At 41.3% G+C, this 14,073-nt stretch overlaps 1 protein-coding gene across 2 annotated transcripts; it reads left to right on the forward strand.

Moving 5' to 3' along the window:
* Positions 1 to 2,261: 2,261 nt before the first annotated feature.
* Positions 2,262 to 6,102, forward strand: LOC117860065 (uncharacterized). 2 transcript variants are annotated; one of them, XM_072294621.1, is made up of 4 exons: positions 2,262 to 2,433; positions 2,533 to 2,617; positions 5,223 to 5,356; positions 5,459 to 6,102. In XM_072294621.1, exons 1-4 carry the CDS (start codon positions 2,269 to 2,271, stop codon positions 5,777 to 5,779), a joined length of 705 nt encoding a protein of 234 aa, XP_072150722.1. In that variant the 5' UTR covers positions 2,262 to 2,268; the 3' UTR covers positions 5,780 to 6,102. The 2 variants fall into 2 exon arrangements, with proteins under 2 accessions (XP_072150722.1, XP_034599166.1); XM_034743275.2 differs by having other exon boundaries at positions 2,271 to 2,433; positions 5,211 to 5,356.
* The last annotated feature ends 7,971 nt before the right edge of the window (positions 6,103 to 14,073 follow it).

Consider the following 14,073-nt stretch of genomic DNA (forward strand, 5'->3'; position numbering starts at 1 on the left):
CCGTCCTGCATCGTAGCCTCCGTGTCTGATACGTCTTGGTGTATAGTCCAGTATTGTAAGACTGTCCAAACCTCCCGGTGGGCCCATAGGTGTATGGCAGATACCTGCGGCATTAGTTTTTCTAAATTACTGTTTGGAACTGCAATTTATTTTATCTCTATATCTGCTTTATCCTTTATTGCAGGAACACTTGAAGCCTTTTTACAGAGTGTCGCGAATGTCTCTCAGCTTAAGATGTTGAATGATCTCTCACTATTCTGTTCTGTGGTCTATGTATTGATGAAATTTCTCATGATTGGGTATGCTGGAGCTATCGGGCTGATTGTTTCCGATGCAGTACGTATCCTTTTGCCATATAAGGATCTGCTTCCAAAATGGCATGATCATGTTGCATTTTAGCATTTTCAGGTGCTGTCTTCTAGTTTTTTTAATGTTTATTGTGCTTTCATGGATACATCATCCTACTGATTTATTCCTTCTAGCAGCTAGATTTTGTTAACATGGATACCAAATTCTTTAATACCATGTCTGTGCTATTTTTGGCGTTTTTTTATACTCAGTGGTAACAGTGGTGCTAACAATTCAGTAAGGAAAAGCTTGCCAACTCAAGTTTCAGTGAAAATTGCATTGTCATTCAAATGGCTCTTTTAGTTAATGCAAAACCATATATAGCTAAAAGCCGCTCGAAGCAGCCTGGAAAAGATGGCAGCACATTGGTTTCTAAATCTAGATTGTTTGGGAACACTTGTCCTGTAACTTGCACCACTAGATAAAATTAAGTCTACAACAAGTCTCTTGTGATGTACTGGCTTCTTGACAAAACGTGAAGATATGCTACTAAAATTTTTTTACTTCATGGCATTCATAAGGAGGTTTTTCCAGGTTAGTTTTATCCCACTCCTTCATCCTCATCATTACGAAAATTAGTTGTCGACACTGAGATGTTTAGTGATACTGTTTCCAGAACTCTTACACAATCTCCATTCACCGAGTCCTGCCAGCTGGTTGGTGGATTCTTCTATTCTCTGGAGCTGCAACTATAATCTCTGACACGATGGTTCTGAACAAGGAGAAGGAGAAGACCTACTGGCAGACATTGCCGTTTCATTTAGGCGTCGGTGCTTCATATTTCTTCTTGTCTTGTGCTGTGATGTATGGTCCCAACACCTTACGTTTACCTCTTTACTTGCTTCTATTGAAATGATCTCCCAAGCTGTTAGTAATCAATTTAATATATTTGATTGACAGATATCCTCGTGAAAAGGCGCTGATCGGCAAATTCATCAAAGTACACAGGCACACAGACTGAACAATGGCAAAGCGGGTATATATATGTTCATATGTATATGCAATGAGATATCCTTTTTGTGTTACTCCCTCTGTTTTTAAACGCCCCCAGTCAATCTTGCCATGGAGGAACACCTGCCAGATAACAAGCAACAGCATAGGCGAGCAGTACTGGGGAAATGCCTCCGATCATTCTCACAAACTGTAGTGGAACTTGCTACTTGTAGAGCACGGAGAAGGGAGACACGCGCTGTCGGCGTGGCAGAGCGGGTGCAGGCACACAGCGCTGAGGTTGTGTCCAGGTTGGCCATGCCGTTGATGGTGTCGGTCTCGTTGTCGTAATTGTAAACGTGCCAGGTCGCATGGTCCAATTCAGCTTGAAGCAGTCGTGTGGACGTACGATAGCGTGGACCGTGGCCTCCAGGGAGGAGAGCTCCACCAGGGCATGGCGTTGGAAACTGTTTTTGCATAGTAGTTTAGGTAATTAAGATGTGAAGCCTGGCTTAACTACTTACTCCACAAGGATAAAGAGCCATGGGGAAAAGATAGACACAGTACAGGATGATGTAAGGTTGCTTATTACGTATGGGATGATGTCCCAAACTAAGTTGGTAGTTTGGAAGGATAAAATCAACACGCCCGATCCCTTATATACGTTTGGAGGAAGATTCATGGCGATTCAGTAAAGGTGCACCTTTTTCCCAGTCAAAAGGTGCAAGCGTGTGTGAGCATGATGGGGTTCAACGACGTTGCATTGTCTTCTTTGTTCCGTCATGTTCATGTACAATTGACTTGACTGACTGGCTTCTTTACAGGTCAAGGCAGTATGTAGATGATAGAGCGCTAACGGTCACTCTGCAGCCTCTTTTGCATGCCTTCTTACGGGTCAAGGTCAACAGGCAACCAAAACCAAATTTGCTTCTAATTTGGCTTTGTTATAGCCAATTAACAGGTAGCGATGCAATTGCTTCTGAATTGCAGATGAAGTTCTACCAAGTCCGACGCGGTTGCACGCACTATATATATGACCGGATCACGGTCGGGATAGTTACCTGCTTGCACCCTACGTACTTGGTGTTCAGCTCTCTCGTCAATCGACCACACTTTACCGCTAATTGTTCATTCTCTTCATGTGTCGAAAAAATGGTTCGTTCAAAGACATGTTCTCTTCACAGCAGCTAGCTCTTAATTACAGCCGGTGGTTATCTGATTGATGAACTTCTTCTTGTCGTGTGTATTTGACAGGGTGATGTGAAACATATCAGACTGACGGTTCGGGGTGCTAGTCAGACGAAAATTCAGGATTCAATTCACTATAATCTTGTCCCAGGTAATGATCATATGCATGCTGGTTTATTCATGCTTTTATCTTCTTTAACATTGTTAGTGACAATAGTTCAATCATCCTACGGTTTAAGTCACCCTCATCCACGCACGTACGGCTCAGCGTACGGCTCAGCGTCTACAAGCACGCACCATATTCTGCAGTTCTCATGTGCTTTTACAGTGCTTTGTACTATATTCTGTAGTATGGATGGTATTATTTCATATCATCTCACTGTTGATTTGTATATCCATTTAAATTTGTTCCAACTTTCGACCACCGTCATACTGTCCACACTAAAAAAAGCAGTATGATATATTTAATTTGATCCATTAGATCCAAAACATGGATAGCTCACCATACTTATCACAAGACACCGTTAAAATATCCTTCTCGAGTTCCGGACTTGCCCACCTACGCCACCACTGAGAGCCACATCATCTATGAATGATCTACCACAGCCCTAGCCATCATACAAAAGTAATCAAGTTAGGAATAAGAAAACAAATTCAAATCGAGAGAAAGCTGCGCTATCACTGCAAATAGAATGTAAAATTTTGGTAAAGTATAAATTACCAATACTATATTGGTAATTATGTAAATTTATATTTATAATAAAAAATATGTGCATGGTTAACAAGCTAGTTTTAATCAATTGTTTTGCCAAAATATTCAGGTTCAGTGATGGTTAGTAGTTTGTTAACAGCAGAATAGTCGATTTGGTTATCTAACTTCCATCTCATGCTCCCCTGAACCTCCGAGACCCGCTTCTTTGGATGGTGGAGGAAAACAATTTTAGCTGTACATAAGGATATGCGTGAGGGCCTTAACTCACTGATAATTCTGGTCGCCTTGGGGATTTGGAAACACCGAAATGATTGTGTGTTCGAAAAGGTTAGGCTAAAAACTTAGGAGGTACTTCAGGCTGTAAGCAGCGAGGGTGGCCTCTGGTGCATGGTAGGGGCTTCGAAGCTTCAAGAACTATTGTCCAGTCGCTGCCCCTGGGAGTTTAGGCTCTGTAGGTTTCTGGTCGCCTCTTCCTAGCATTGGCGCAACCTTAATATAGTTGCTGCTGTGGTGTGGGGTGTGTGGGTTTTCTTGTACCCGAGTAGGATGACTTGTTTACTTTTCTTCTATCTTAATAAAATGATGTGCAGCTCTCCTAGTAGTTCGAGAAAAAAAAATTTGTTCCTCAACTATTGAACTGTCCAATCTGTTGGGTTTTTATGTGGCTTTCAACATTATTCTATATTGTGCTTATTGTTCAACTTAATATGGAATTATTCGGATACATGTGATAGGGAATAATTGATGTGGAATTTAACTCGAGGAAGTGGTACTCGAGGTGCCGAGGATGTTTGTGCTGGAATACAATAGAGAAATTAATTGAGATCGACTCTACTGGAAAGTTCATTATGTACATACATGTTTGGCCTGGGTACAGCACAATGGAAGAGCTGGGTTTGTTTTGCAAGATCGGCTTTGTAGGCTGTTAACCCACATGATCAGATTAGAATTGATCTTATATACACAATTGATCATGGCGCATGACTCACACATGTGTGCTAGGGAATAATATATATTTTAGACTAACCAAACTGACATGTTTGATCGTGGTTCGTGACATAGTTCAGGAGTCATACGGATTTTTATGGAACACAGGTGGAATATTTGCAACACCTAGAAGCTAGTGTAGTCTATAAATAGGTCCCTACCCTCTAGCCTCATAATGCATTGTGAGTGGCACCACGGATAAGGTAGAAAAATAGAGGTAGATCGATTAGATCCACAAAACCCTGCACAATCTAGTCTTGAAACTTGTCATTTGAGCTCAATTTGGTATCGAGTCCTATGCGATGTGCCTAGCTAGTCAGCGTGAACTACCATATAGTGAGTCAATAGACATAAATTGACTCTTTCATCCCTGGTTTCTTCCTTTTAGTGTATCATAAGAAATATGGTTCATTGGTCAAGGTGAATGGACAAATAAACAAAAGCATAAAGCTTTTACTCATAGACATAAGGCCATCACTCACTCAATTTCACTATGTTGGACTGTCGGTCAATGTTTGGTCAGTCTAGCTCTTGAATTGATATGGATGCTTGACTTGATAGCGTGCAAGAACCTTATACGCACTCTTTGCTGACTTGGCACGCTAGGTAAGCATGCCACATCGAAGCAGTGATAAAATTGTCCTCAAATAAAAAGTTTGGAGGACTAAACTAGCCAATTTGATAGTTGGGGGATGAGAATTTGGACCTTGGAGGAGATCAATTTGAGACCTTTTTTTTATAAAAAAAAGTCCTTCAGACTTGTTTCATAGCTTTCAACTGAGCTAGCAGACCTGACGCGACTGCCAGATAAGATGAAAATGGCTATTCTCTGTCTTCGTTAACCTAATATAAGTATATATACTATATATTCGTCTTCTATATACATGCGCTATTCCACCAAGAAAAACTCAAGTAGGTGAAGGGTGGTTTTCTATCAGTACTTACAATATACCTGGCCCCGCAGCCATATTGCAAATTTGAGCTAAGTGTACACTTTCTAATATTATATTGCGAAGTTATGTTATTAATACCAAATCTTTTTTAGCCGGTGGTGTAGACTATCACAGATACACCAAAGGTTCAGACGGCAGCAGCTTCACGGTCGAAGTTGGAGGCCGTGTGGACGTCGCCAGGTTGTACGAATGCGTGAAGAAGCTAGCATCCAGCGTCAAGATTGAAGCCGTCGTCCCGGTGAACAACTGAACACTACACTTCTGCCGCATGCACAGACGCAAACGTACGCGTCAAAATTCTGAATCCGCGTTACTGGTTTCTTGCTCTAATTTATTTCAGCAAGATTTGAAGGAGAAAACGACGAGACTGGAGCAGGACCTGTCAGACATGAAGAAGCGCAAGGACGACCTCAAGTCAATGCTTGAGAGAGCCGAGGAAGAGAACGGTCGTCTCCAGATGAAGCTCAGGCCAGTCGAGGAAGAGAACAAGAAGCTGCACAAGAAGATCAAGGATGGAGAGAGCAGCAACAAGCTGCTTGGAACCGGCCAGCTCGAGGGCCAGCTCCTGTATCGCCAAACCAATATTTCCATCCACGAGCTCGAGCTCAATGCCAAAGCCAAGCTCAAGATATCCGAGGACGGTCACCGCAGGATTAAGTAGGAGAACAATGAATCTAATAAGATTGGTGTCGCTGCGTGAATCTATGTATGTCGTTTGGTTGTGGACTTGTGGTTTAATTCTCGCAGTCGCAGATGCTACTCGTTTAGTACGACGAACAAATAAAAGCTGTGCACTTCACCATGCATATTTCAGTTCGTAGTACGCCAATAGCTTGGCCATCTGTGAGCAAGACTTGCATGCACGCTAGCTGTATGGTGAAGAACACTTGTAATATTAATAAGGCCAGGTGCGTTCTGAGCGTTTTGTGTGAGCAAGCTCAACACAAGCGTATGCTTTATATCGCCAGTAATTTCGTTTCAAAATATACGGAAGTCAACATTGGCTACCTAAGATTTTTTTTTTAATCAAAGAAGCATATAGGATATGGAAGTCAATATATTGGCTAGCTAAGATTTGACTACATCTTGTTTTAATGAACCAAAGTACCCTTTAATCCACATGAAGTTCAGATATGTGGAAAAAAACATTATAAAAAAGGTTTAACTAGGAGATAGATCATGGATGCATGGATTTACATGCATAAGTTGAGATTGTTATATCGTATCTTTTTGAAGCTCCTTTATTGGACACCTGATGCTGTAGCCCATTCACCGTTGAAGGTAAAGGATGGGCCTAAACTAGTGGCCCATAAAGCCCAATTCCAAAGGAGCATATTTAGTATGTAATCCACTATACAAGACGCCAAGGGTGAACTTTTTATTAACTGCGCAACAACTTTCTACGGATCTCCAATGCTCTGATGAATCACTAAATGGTTATCTCGATTGGTATGTAGACACTATAACTAATTTTAATGATTTTTTCATGTGCCTAGAAGTGAAGTTCTAGAGCTAATGATTTAGCACAAAAAGCTAGCTGGTTAATGGATTGAATTCTCGTTTTGTTTTATTAAAAATCCTAACAATCCAATTCTTGAGTGTGTTAACATTAATTTGACCCACCAGAACAAATATGACTGTCTGTGATGACACTATTAGAAATATGAGCATTCGTCCCATGCCTTAGTACCGGATACATTTTGATCCGGTATTAACATTCGCATTAGTATCGGGTTCAAATTTGGGAGTCCCCGGGACCTTTTTAGTACCGGGTCATAACACCACCCGATACTAAAGGGTAACTTTTAGTATTGAGTGATGTTATGATCCGGTACTAAAGGTTGAGAACTTTTATATTAATACTGGATCATAACACTGCGTAGTACTACTAAAGAGTCACTTTTAGTAACATGTGTTGTGTATGTGAGATGGTAAGGAAGGTTCGCGCGAGGTTTGAGGTTGTGGGTTCGAATCCCATGAACTGCACATACGCATATTATGTGTGAAAACCGAGTGACTTATGATGAGATGCACGCATATTACACGATGCGCGAGTGTGGGAGCCTCCTTACTAGGTCATGTTTTATTTTGTTTTGTAATGGCTAGTATATTAGGCCATTCTCAATGGAAAGTTTTAATTCATTATTTCCAAGGCTGACACATCATTTAGATTGAAATGAAACATTAAATGAAATAACCCCTACAATGCAAGTTTCACTTTTGTTGTTTCGTAGACAGCCACTATATTTAACTCATGATTGACCTGGAAGTTTTTAAGTGGACACATGATAAATGAATGAAACTCTAGCTCTTAATGGAAGGTGTGCAAGGGTTTAATGTGTTGAAAACCGTGTAAATCAAGTTTCATCCCATGCTCTCTCTCTAATTTCTATACCATGTCACTATATTTGGTATCTCATTTGTGGAGAATGAAGCTCCCATTGAAAGTGAGCTTATTATTGCTTAGCAACGAAAACGAGGTATTGGCCTCTAAGATCAATCTAAAATCATCATGAGTATAATGCTATATTTGTGCGACGAATGTTATACAAAGATGGCCCATCGTAACTTTTTTTCTTATTTGCATGACGAATGTGGTTGAGCATGAATAAATCAATGTGAAAAAGTAGAAAAGTAATAAAACACCAAATCTTGCCTCCAAACTTTTTTGACACCATATATTTTTGGTGAACTTTTCATGAGTTTTAGGCCAAGTTTGAATGAAACTCAATTAAGCTTGAATTTCTAAAATTTAAAGTAAATGCTAAATCAACTGCTAAATCCAGTTCTGTTGTTGGGATAATCTGCCTTCTTTTTTTTAGACACGTCAATCTGGCTCTTGTACCGTGTCAAATCTGCTACATCACTCCCTGTTTCGGCCCAGACCTCTTCCTCTCCTTTCCCGGTTGTGGTCCAACAGGCCCAGGCCGGCCCCTCCACACTCGCTCTCTCCTGACCCATCCAGACAAAAGTCTATTTTGATCGAGGTGCTAAGAAAGTGTTAGAGTTTAGCACTTAGCCTATCCAAACTGAGTGCTAATAAAAGTATTAACCTACCCAAAAAGTGTAAAAGCATTAGCTAGAAGAGATATGCTAATGTGTATTAATGACTTGTGAAAAAACTAAAAAGGGGAGAGAGAAAGGGAAGGTGGGGAGATAGGGATAAACGTGATATTCCATGAACTTTAGTTCTCATATGTACGTGGAACTAATGGGTGGAGATGCTAAACTTAAATTAGGTTAAATTTTAGTACTAAACGAATGTAAACAGAACCAAAATCGAGTGCCTGGCCGCAGCTGCCTTTTTTAGTACCTCGTCCAAACAAGCCCGCAACGCCTCAGTCGCCAATACCTGGAAGCTCGCAGCACCGGCCAGGCTCCACTCCGCTGCACCATTCACGAGACGTAGTGAGGGTGCTCAACCATTTTCCAGTCCAACTAACCAGTGAGAGGGATGTTATATCCAGAACTGTGATAGATCAAATCACCAAACTAAAAGATAAGTATACTACCTCCGTGCAAATAATTGACGCTCCTGACTAGAATCTGTACCGGCAGCAGGCTTAACCTTTTGTCTGAACGTCACATAAATAAAAGCGGAGCTAGTAGTAATATTCATTCAGTACACAATCCAGCAGATGCGGCACTTTGTGGTGACACGTTTCATTTTGTTCTCCAGTACGATGCCTAAGGAAAATAGAGTGAAAGAAGCAATCAGCCCAACCGGGTGAATACAATGACAACCCAGAAAGTGCACCAGAAACTGCATATACTCTAAAAACCAGATTCAACTTGCCTAAACAAGTGGCAAATTCTTCACAGTTTCTATCATTTGGAATTGGCATGAGATTCACACTGACAAAAGTAAAGCAACCAACATCCCTGAATGATAATAAAGCAGAAGGCCCATCAACATCCCAAAGCTTCCACGCCCCCTGGCTGAAACCTGCAAAAATAGGAAAAATTGGAACAATAAGTTCAAAAGTGCCTGGAGAAATCCATTGTTCGGTTACTTGACAAAAGAAAGTTATGATACAGGGAGTTATGGACAGATTTCGATGAGCATGGGTATTAACTATTGAGTATGATATCTTAATCATCATACAGCTTAAACTAAACTTGAGATATTTGACAGGTAGTAATCAGGCAATGCCATCCGGATAAACAGCCTCATAACAGCTATGCCAGATCAAGCATCAATGTTTTCTCATACATCAGATTTGTAGAAATCAGTCATATGCTTTTATTCATAAGCCAACTAGAGCACAACGCAAGCAAAGTAAACTGGATATGAAGGTGACAACAATGGCGAACTGTGACTGCTTGAGCAGGAGTACAACTTTCTAAGCTTGTGAGGCTGTGACTACAAGGTCAGGTACCCAAAATCATAAACAATTGCAGAACATACATAAACCAAAAATAAGAAGAGGGAGGGTAAAAGAGGGCAAAAATGATAGAGCACTTCTACACAAATGACATACAAATCACAAGTAGCAAGGTTAAAAGATATAGATACAATACAGCTACCACATTATCTGAACTACATACTTCCTCCATCCCAAAAATAATGATGTTCTAGGATTTAAATATTATGCATGCATTGATCTCATGCATGCATGATTAAATGGAAACATATTTTCTCCATTTTCTGTATGCAAACTGAACTAACTAAGGGTGCACGCATCTTTTTCATTCACCCGTAATCTGTCTGGAAAAACCCCAGAAAGTCATTCTTTTTGGTACGGAGGAAGTATATATGAGAAGTAATTGAAGGGGCCAGCTGACTGTGGAATTAATCCACATAGCTTTATTGGCTATATAAAAATCGCATTGAACAAGAACTAGAAGTTGGGAAATTGGGTTAACATATGAAGTACTCCCTCCGTTCCAAATTATTAGTCGTTTTGGCTTTTCTAGATTTATAGAATCTAGAAAAGCCAAAACGACTAATAATTTGGGATGGAGGGAGTAGTTGGCATCATCTGATAATGTATAAATTCATTTGATGAAAATTTAATGATAAATTGATAATAACCAACAGTATTCAAACCACGCCAAATAAAAATTTGTCAACTAGTTAAACATAATGTTCTTCTTTTATAAGCTCATATTCAGTTAAACTAAAACGTATGTATTTGCTCCTAAGAAATTGATATAACTTTTATTTCATCTATGGGGTACTTGATATTTCCAAGCATTACTACTCTAGCAGATTTGGCAGTTTCTTTGTCGCATACTTTGATGCTTCCATTTAAACATATGAAGTCAAATTGCAAAGGTATAGAAAGTATGGAGAGTCACTAGTTAGCTTACATGTTGGCAACCGTTTCTTTGTCCTTTTCGAAGTAATTTCTACATTCAATGTACTCAGGAACTTCAGAATCTCAAAAATCCTTTCATCAACCACTTGACAGTCAACTTTAATTATCTTTAGGTGTTCTGATATAGCAGCTGATTTCTTCACCAGGCAGTAACTTCTTTGCATTTCATTTTGAAATTTAGGCCTCTGTATCAAACACAAATATTTCACCAATATAAACAATCATGCAGAAACACAGTACAAGTATTTGTTCATTAAGAATATAATATACCTTATCCAATTGCAGAATCAAAATTTCAAGAACTGGTGAGTGTTCGAGAATGCAAACAAGTGCAGCCAGATCAATAGCCACACACCAGTCATTCAGCAACAATCTCTTTAGCTTACTAAATGTAGGACACCATCTCAAATTCCTCCTGAAAATAGACTGAGCATAGTACAAACAGTAGAAAGTCAAAGATTATACTCAAGATGACTTCAGACGAAACACAATTTTCTAAACATATGATAGAGTGTCACAATATGTCTGGTACTAGGCCAACCAACTCTTTGTACGAACTGAAATATTTAGTGATTATTTAAAGGGTACTGCTGCAGTGCCCGCAAATATCAAGAGTTAATTAAGCAATAGGTAGACACTGATACGGAAAAATAAGCAAACATCATGAGACCACAATTGCACATCAAGAATTAGGATGGAAGTGTGCATACCGTTCCAGGGTAAGCTATCAATTCCAAATTCTGAACATTTGGCAGACCCCCAAGAAGCACACAACCACCTTTGTGATCATCATCACCAAAGCAATCTGCACAAATTCCACAACATTCTGCAGAAATACCTTTACCACAGTAATCCTCTCCCTTGTAAGCAGGCTCGACAAATGCAGTTTCTAACAATGGCATGGATTCCAGTATAGGAGCTTTACCACCAAAATTTTTGAGTTGCAGCCAAAGGAGACTAGGGACAGAGACACGAGTCCGGACATCATTGCTGAAATTGTGATCCTCAATGCACAGATGCCTCAGGGACTCGGAAGAGATCCTCTCGGCGCATGTGTTGCACTCTTTCATCTCAACAGCTTCCAATGCTGGACAGCTCGCAAAATTGAGAAAGTTGCCTTCCAAATCAACACCAGTTAGCTGCAACCTTCTCAGATGCTGGGATTCCAGACGAGGGCCCTTCAGTGCGATCAAGGTGTCTCGGGGAACTGGACAGCGAGTACCCGAGCTTGGCATGACACAGCGAGTACCCAAATGTCAATGTGATCAACAAAATCCGGATCATAGTCGAACTTGACCTCCTCCAGGGTGGAACTACGGTCTCTGAGCAGCAGTAGCGGGTTCACAAAACCACCCATAAGACAGCCTTCCTAGGTGATAAGAACCCGCTAGGGTTGATTCCCGATCTTTCGATCAGAGAAGGCGGATAACTCGATTTGGGGATGGAGATGACGTTCATGGCCCGACTACAACCATCTAAGAATGTTGTGCCTTAACAACCGATACACCACCTCCAATGGCGGTCGCGATCTTGTGGAGCACGATCAACCAAACCACTAGGGTAATTCCTGCAAGCAATCAAGAAACAAGTAAGAACAAGAAGAACAAGCAACTCAATTGCAAATATGGAGATAAAAATCAATCTAAAAACATAACGTTGGGGTTCTGAATCAAGTAGAACAGATGGTCTAGTTGACACACGCATCTACAAGGAAGTAGCAATGGTTAAACTTTCAACAAAACAAAACCCAATCTGTTTGTGGTGGCTCTAATCCTTATTAATATCTAGGAGGAAGACCAGGGGGGTCCTGGTGTCGTGCCCCAACCATAGGACACGTCCTTATTGGACCTGACTTGATACAAGGCCTATCGGGTCAAAATAAGGTGACGCAGCACCTTGGATAGAAAAACCTCTCAGTAGTAATATCATTGTGGCTGCCTCAGAATAGTTATAGATATGAGTCTGAACCATATGAAAATAGAATTCATAAGGATTCCAAGGAGTACTTGAACGCCCAAAACGGAGTCCGGATGAGGTCGTAGCGGCCATCGCAAGTTGGCGTAGAGCTGCAGTCTGAATCTATTCCCAAAACATGTTCGATTTGATCTCTTTCTTTCCTTGGGCCAAAAGTGACGTGGTGTCCTGGTGGAAGACGTTGGGAATACTTGAATTTGACCCCCAATCAACTTCTTTGATCCTCCATAACTTTCATGTATGTTTAATACTCTTTTTGATCCACGTATGTATTTCTGAAAATGACAATGAACACACATCATGGTGTAGCATCAATTATCAAATGTATCAAATACAATCATGATAAAGAATAGTTTCACCTTTGAATCAAAATTTGCTAATGTGGTTGTATCTTAGCAGATGATGTTCTCATCACTAGGGCTTGGTGACGTGCAGGCGGCGCATGGACTTCCACGTGTGGCACTAGCGTCGAGCGAGCATGCACGTCTGGACGGTGTCGGTCGCTGGCAGGAGACCGAGAACGTGCTAAAGAACGCCGTCTGGCAGGTTGCTGATCCGGTCCTCCAGGCTGGACCCCGCCACTTTCTAGGCCGAGCTCAACTGAGCCATTGCATCGAAAAGATGGTGGGTGCCAGGTGGTGCGGCCTGCTAGACAACATATGAAGAAGGAACTTAAGGGATGGATATCATGGGGCGAGAAATATCCCACCATGATTTGCACTGCTTACCTCCCCAGCCTTAGCTTCGCCCGCTGACGGCCCGGCGGCGGTGGAGCTAGATGTTATATCCCGTGGCCGCCGACGAGTCGCCGGGACGTGAGCAGATCATAGGAGGAACGCAGAATCAATGGTGGAAGGCCGGGCAAGGAACCCTAACTTCACATTTTTGCTTCAACAAAGAGTTCATATCCAAGACGACACAAGGTGCTGGTCTATATGCTCAGCTACCGACGCTAACCTCTGGGGCCCACCAACATGACACAAGCCAGTAAACAAATGACACATTACAATTTAAATACCTACGTCGAACGCGTCTTCCGACTTCCCGCTTCTCAGGCCTGGCCGTCTGTTAGACCTCCCCTGACCATAGAAGTTGCTTGTCCCAAACAACAGCTTCAGGAAAAAGATGTTTGACGACGTATAGATCCTCCCATGTAGCCGAATCTGCAGACAAATTGCTCCACTTGATGAGAACTTGTGTAACAACTTGATTGCCCTTCTTGACGAGACGACGATCCAAAACTTGTTCAAGTTGTAAATCTGGACTAGCTTAGCTAACTTAGCAAAGATAGGAGTATAATTAGCCGTAAAAGGCTTGAGTTGTGAGACGTGGAACACAGGATGTATCAGGCTATGATCCGAAAGATCTAGCCGGTATGCAGCCGACCCAATCCGCTCTGGTACTTCATAGGGCCCGAAGAATTTAAAAGCCAACTTAGGATATGGCCTACTGACAACCGACTATTGCATATAAGATTGGAGTTTCAGTAACACTTGCTCTCCCACTTGAAACTGCCTATAGTGTGATTACGGTCGGCTTGTAATTTTATTTGGTTCTGAGCAACAGCTAGATGTTGTTTCAGTCGAGTCAAGTGATCCTCTCTGTCTTGCAACACTTCCTCTGCAGGCAACTGCTCTAAATGTGATAGTGGTAGCATAAC

This window comes from Setaria viridis, chromosome 6 (assembly GCF_005286985.2).
Source record: "Setaria viridis chromosome 6, Setaria_viridis_v4.0, whole genome shotgun sequence".
NCBI classification, from domain to species: domain Eukaryota; kingdom Viridiplantae; phylum Streptophyta; class Magnoliopsida; order Poales; family Poaceae; genus Setaria; species Setaria viridis.

What these genes read in the sequence shown, in the direction of transcription:
- LOC117860065 (XM_072294621.1), top strand. Translation starts at nt 2,269, where the DNA reads ATGAAGTTCTACCAAGTCCGACGCGGTTGCACGCACTATATATATGAC. An exon ending in CTTCATGTGTCGAAAAAATG is followed by an intron (nt 2,434 to 2,532) that starts GTTCGTTCAAAG and finishes TGTATTTGACAG; the next exon opens with GGTGATGTGAAACATATCAG. An exon ending in TCACTATAATCTTGTCCCAG is followed by an intron (nt 2,618 to 5,222) that starts GTAATGATCATA and finishes CCGGTGGTGTAG; the next exon opens with ACTATCACAGATACACCAAA.